The 6,000-nt window shown below is 47.9% G+C and overlaps 1 protein-coding gene across 1 annotated transcript in view; it reads left to right on the top strand.

The window, feature by feature from the left end:
* The first annotated feature begins 2,570 nt into the window (after positions 1–2,570).
* The window catches only part of LOC119461935 (aminopeptidase N-like), a 45,410-nt gene continuing 41,980 nt past the window's right edge, over positions 2,571–6,000 (top strand). Inside the window, exons 1-2 of the mRNA XM_049672791.1 lie at positions 2,571–2,626; positions 4,900–5,290. Coding sequence (XP_049528748.1) covers positions 4,903–5,290 — 388 coding nt within the window. The 5' untranslated portion in view covers positions 2,571–2,626; positions 4,900–4,902. The remainder of the gene's footprint in view (positions 2,627–4,899; positions 5,291–6,000) is intronic.

The raw sequence follows: 6,000 nt of genomic DNA, 5'->3' as shown, positions 1-6,000 counted from the left end.
CTAAAATCGATCATACTTTTACAGTAAAGCTGTTAAGGGCTCACTTTTCGATGGTCGCGTCCGGCAATAGAAAAAAAAAAAAAAACTCTCATTGGCCGTACGCTGTATGTGCGAGTGAAAGCGCGCGAGGGCGAGGGACGCGCGCTTTCATGGGGAGCGAACGCACGGCGGAGGGCAAACGCGACTTATGTGAGTTGCAACAATTCCTATACTCTAAGCTTAGAACGACCGAATACTGGGCAAGTTGGCAGGGATTCATGTTATGGTAGGCAGGCATGCAAACGCGTACACATGTGAGAACCAAAAAGAAAGCACAGGCGTACCTATTTATGTGTCAGTGGTTGCGCGTCTGCCTTCAGTAACATAAATTCCTATATTAGGTTCTTGCACTGAAGTACAACATCAAGATGAATGCTACTGGTGCCGCAGCTTCCTCATATGCCTTAATGTAAGGTACATTAAAATGTGTGCGTTCAGACGAAATGTACGTATTGGCAAAAGCTTCGCGAGATTATTTGCCCTATCCTCCTTGAAGCTCGCGCAGAAGCCATATACGATGACTATAAAAAACGACGGTTTGTTTCTTTTTCTTTTGGTTTTCTTGAGGGATAAGTGCTTCGGAAACAAAGTAACAAGCTTTGGCGCATAAATAAGGGCGAATCAAGGGCCTAAATGTATCTATTAGCTCTTCTCTTTTGTGGTTGTGCTGGTATTAAATGTTACAAGGGGATTATTTCTGTACAAAGGAATGAACCACGCGTACACAAACTTCCAAATATTGGTCACAACAATGACTTATATATTTTGTGTGCCTCCCTCAATGCACACTTAGTCCGGCTTCTACGCACCCGAGCGTGCTATAGCAATAACTAGCACGAGAGAAATCACTAGCATCTTTAATATACCTTTATATATGTCCAGGCTGTCTGGTCTCACTTCTAAAAAATTATTCAGCGATAAAACAAATTACACCTAAATATCCTAAATGTACGTCATCTGCTGCAGAATGTCTTTAATAAACGAAACCATTGAAACATTTCTATGCCTGCCTATCTAACCATTAGGCCACAATCGCACTTCTATCGTGTCAACGCCAACTACCTCTTTGAGATGATTGCCAAGTGTTGATGATGATGATGATGATTTACATGCTATATGTCACACACCCACTACGAGGCCGAAAAGCGGGCGGTACATGTAAAATAAATACGAAAAAAAAAGTCCGAAAGGCGAAGCATCGATTGCGATAGCAAATTAGTGGACAGCTATACAAAGTCAAGATAGTAGTTTTATCGGTCGTATAAACGTGTAAACATAGACACACTAACTAACATTAACAAGCATGGCGTCACGCGCGCACAAGCAAACATGAACGCATCTCACTCGATGACCGCGGAAAGTCGCTGTCTTTCTTCTTCTTTCTGGGGTTTTACGTGCCAAAACCAGTTATGATTATGAGGCACGCCGTAGTGGAGGGCTCCGGGTTAATTTTCATCACCTGGGGTTCTTTAACGTTCACTACAACGCAAGTACACGGGCGTTTTTGCATTTCGCCTCCATCGAAATGCGGCCGCCGCGGCCGGGATTGGATCCCGCGACCTCGTGCTCAGCAGCGCAACGCCTTAGCTGACTGAGCCACTCCGACGGGTGAAAGTCGCTGTCAAAACGCTGGATTGAGTCAGCGCAGCAGCAGCAGCAAGCGAATTAAGCATCGTGCCGGTGCTCGCATCAACGCGATCTTAGCCGCGAAAACACAGGAAGGGCGGACTCTGCCCTCGCCGCAGATGGCTTTCAAGATACAGCTGCGTGGGCGGCCGCTCGCAGCGTAGAACGCCCCCCCCCCCCCCTCCCCCCGAAGCATTCCGGCCCGGCGGGATCGCGCGGCCGCAGTAAAGAGTGGCCCCTCCACCTCCCTACACTGCCTCCGGAGCGTTGTGTGCGACTGGAAGACTGCGCTTCCTTCCCGCATCCCGCCTTTGTGTGCGCGAGCGGCGATTGCCGGCTCACCGTCCTGTGGACTTTATACGGAACTTCACGGCGACGGTGACGACGACGGAGGAATTTCAGCTAGAGTGTCCATATAATTGCTATCGCAATAAAAAATGAAGAAATACCAGACAGTATAAGAGTTGTCCGATTGCGTAGCACGAGTGCGCGAGGCCACATGCGCGCGCCAGCTTCCTTTGTGCCAAAGACAAGAATTAAATCTGAAATTTTATAACACTATCCGTTTACAAGTATCCGTTTCACAAAAGATCACTTCACATAGATTCCAAAATGTGCGTTTGATCTGTGTAATATCTTGCACAAATGCAAGCCATTGGTACCACGAAGTAAAAAAAAATCTACTCTTGTAGCTGCCCGTTGAATCTGCATAACTTTATGTTCAAAAACAAGGCACTGGTAATATGGACTAAAGAAAATCTGCGAATAAATAAGCGTGTTTGCGCAAAATAATCGCGCTGAGTTTCTAATTCAGCGGTATTGCTTTTTGTGGTAAAGCAAGCCCGAATCTCGGATCCTGGCTGGCCATATCACCGTGCGACCAAATACGTCTCGCGCAGCGCGTAGCGAGGGATTTGAGAAGAAGAAGAAAAATCGACCGCACAGACCGGGCCACATCCTCGTAAGTCCTGGGCGAAATCGCCTTCGTTTGCCACTAGTGCCTCCCGATCCCAGCTTACATGAAACCATTAGCGACGTCCGAAGTGCGTGGCAGCGCCTGGCGAGCTTTACCGTTGCCTCATCACCACCGAACCTCGGCCGTTCCATGGCCGTAGACCGTTTCAGCTTCGGCGCATGGGCGATGCCACGTTAGAAACGCGGAGAAATTGACGCGGATATTTCCTCATTTTCGTGCTAGGTCACCCTCAACTCACTATGATCGAGCAGCACCAAACGACTCTTGCTATTTGCATATTTGCCGAAGCACATTGGCAGAGCGGTCAAATTAGAAAGTTCCAGCATTACCACTGTGGGTGGCAGCATCCAAAATAGCTAATTAACATCGCATGTCGAGCTTCGTCTTCGCTATTGGCATTGTGTTATGTCGACGGTGCAGCGGTGCACTTTGAATTTCTCGGTCCGTTTGTTAGTGGCAAATTTACCTGTAAAAGCCTATTTACTCTTGCCATTTTATATATCTGAATACAGTATAATCCAGTAAGTGATGCAGCAGCTGATGTAAATCCTTTTAAATATCATTTCATTATAAATATCATTAACAGCTCTCGTTAGTAAGCATTTTTGGTTGGTTTTGGGTGGTTTGAATACAAATAGTCCGCTCACGGGCGCAGTTCGAAAATGTGAAGGCCCTAGGACCTTTTTTTATTATTTTATTAATTGTTTGCTGTTGCCCCGAGGCATGCGCGTGCCCAAAATTTAGAAGCGCTCGGTTTTCAACGTCCCCCTCAATGTTGCCTAGAACCGAAGTACAGCGAAAGACCATCAGAATTGGAGGACGCTTAAGCTTCGCCTTTAAGAGTGGAACATTATAGCATTCAAAGATCCCTGGATGCTTATCAGGCCTTTTTCTCTTATATTCAAATTAAAATCCGACGCTATCACGCCTGTAGGTAGTCGTTAAGTTGTACATTACGATTTTTCTGACGGATTTTACATTGAGAAATTCAATTTTTGTTCACTAACGCCTTGCGCCACTCGGTCGGGGTGTGTGGTCGGGGTGGTTCGGGATGATGTGGTTCGGTATGATTATTTCCGCCAGACGCCGATGCTTAACGCCGACGCCGGATTTTCTGCGACACGGGGCCCTTAACGCTATCGTGTTAATACCATTGTTAGCTGCAAACTAAGACAGAAAACTTGGACTTTACATTCAATTTATCAGATCAGATCCGGAGCGCAATCAACAGTGGTCGCTGCTACATGGTCCAACGATCCGGATCGAGTTGTTATCGTCTGCTGATCGTCGGTAACTCTCAGAACTGCAGAATCCCTTGGCTACAAATTCAGATTTGCAAAATATGGTTACATGAGGACACTATTTCAATAATACAGCTTACTATTGCGGATAAAGTGGTTTTAAAACGTTTTTATTGAGCTGCCCTCACTTTTTGTTTTTAGTGTTTTCAGAATACTGCGCTAGAGGGCGCAGACATCCACCTGCGATCGCGATCAAGGGGTCTGATCGCGATTCTCGGATCGCGATCACCCGGATCCGGATCCCGCAAGATGTCGATCAGAAATGCCGTGTAGCAACACCCGATCTCGGATCAAGCTCGATCCGGATCGGCCCTGATCGCGATCAGAAGTGTACGTGTGGCACCAGTATTATTTATGCATTTCTCCATGACCCGTTTCGCGCGTCACACTAATACTTGTGATAACTTGTGCAAATTATATTTCTTGTTCTAGTTGTATATATGCCCTTGTAACTGCCACAGAAAATATTCAGCAAGTTATCACTGCCTAGCAACCGTATATGGGTGATGGGGTAGAGGCCTTCGTATTGCCGATAATTCAGAGCTGTTTCCCTAGACGTACAGCCTCCCGCATTTTAACTATATCGCGCGAGCATCCATCACGCGTCGTTTTAGCGCCTTTAAGCGGCGATAATCACCAAGACCGACGGAAGTACTCTCAAGTGCACTAAGCTCTCTCCTGTGCAAGAGTCGTCTAATGCGATGTTCCCTTCAGGACGACGTACGACCATATTATAGTGTTCTCGAGCGATATAGTTAAAAATGCGGGAGGCTGAACATAACCGACGTCTGTCTCCCACGTAGAAGTGATTGGATTATTACAACCCTGGTGTACGAAAGGTACTGTGATTTCGACGGGCCGCAGACAAGCCGACGGAGGGCAGGTTGATCGTTGGTCAGTTGCTTAGAACGGTGCTCAGTTTTCGTGGAGGCTTTGACGAGGCGGCGTTCTCCGCAGAGGATGGGCCGCATCGACCGGCTCACGAATGGCGTGGTGATCGGCACGGTGACCACGGCGGTGGTGATCATCCTGGTGATCTTCATCGCCACCGAAAGGCGCGTGTTCATCCAGCACCAATTATTTCCGCTGGCCGCGGGCGAGCCCGGGCCGCCGCCGCCGCCCGAGGACGTGTTGCCGCCGCAGCCGTGGTCCCTGATCGATCGCCAGGCCTACCTGAGCCACAGCATCGTGGCGCCGTCCGCGGGGAATCGCCACCACACGCGCCGCCTGCCTCGACACCTGGTGCCCGTCCACTACGCGCTCGAGTTGCAGCCCCAGTTGGAGGGAAAGCCCAAGCAGGTGGACACCTTCCGCGGACACGTCGACATACGCTTCAACTGCATTGAAGGTGCGCGCCTTTACTCTGTAGTGGCGTCGCCAAAACTTACTTGTGACAAACCTGCTTTTCCGCTAGTGTGGTTTTGTCGTCTATGAGCACATGAAGCAAACCCTATCCTGACTTCTTCCTGCGACGCCGTAGTCCTGGATACCTTAGACGCGGCGAAATATCGTCATGTTCTAGGTAGAAGTTGGTCTCCAGATGGTTTCGTTGTTAAGCTCTGCCAATATTCAAGCTTCACATTGCCTAAAATTTTTCATCTTCTGCGGAGTTGCTGACAAGAACGAAACGATTAAAACGTTTCAGGATGTCTGGGTCGTCGCGGCTCGCGCATTCCTCAAAATGCATGCAGCTAGCCGCGCTGATGCGAAAGGATGTCCCCCTGTATGTCCCGCAGGAACTTTACGCAGGTCAAACGGTTGTCATTAAACACGGCAGACGCTCATGCATAATAAAATTTCGCTGGCTGACCAGCTCTGTATACGCGTCAATTTATTTAATAGACCTAACACAGCCAAAGCATGACTTATAGAAGCAGGCTCTTCAAGCTTTTTTAGCCAGATTTTGAATTATCATAACCTTGAGTATATTTCGATGCACACGACTCGCACACGAAAGAAGCGTTATAATGTTAGCCATCCACTTCTTTCCTATATTTTTCAGGATTATATACCAGGGGGCACGCAGTAATTATTCATGTGCCAAATGTTTTGGAATAA

Source organism: Dermacentor silvarum, chromosome 8 (genome assembly GCF_013339745.2).
Source record: "Dermacentor silvarum isolate Dsil-2018 chromosome 8, BIME_Dsil_1.4, whole genome shotgun sequence".
Classification (NCBI taxonomy): domain Eukaryota; kingdom Metazoa; phylum Arthropoda; class Arachnida; order Ixodida; family Ixodidae; genus Dermacentor; species Dermacentor silvarum.
The sequence above is the reverse complement of the archived record's forward strand: the minus strand, read 5'-3'. Positions and strand labels throughout refer to the sequence as shown.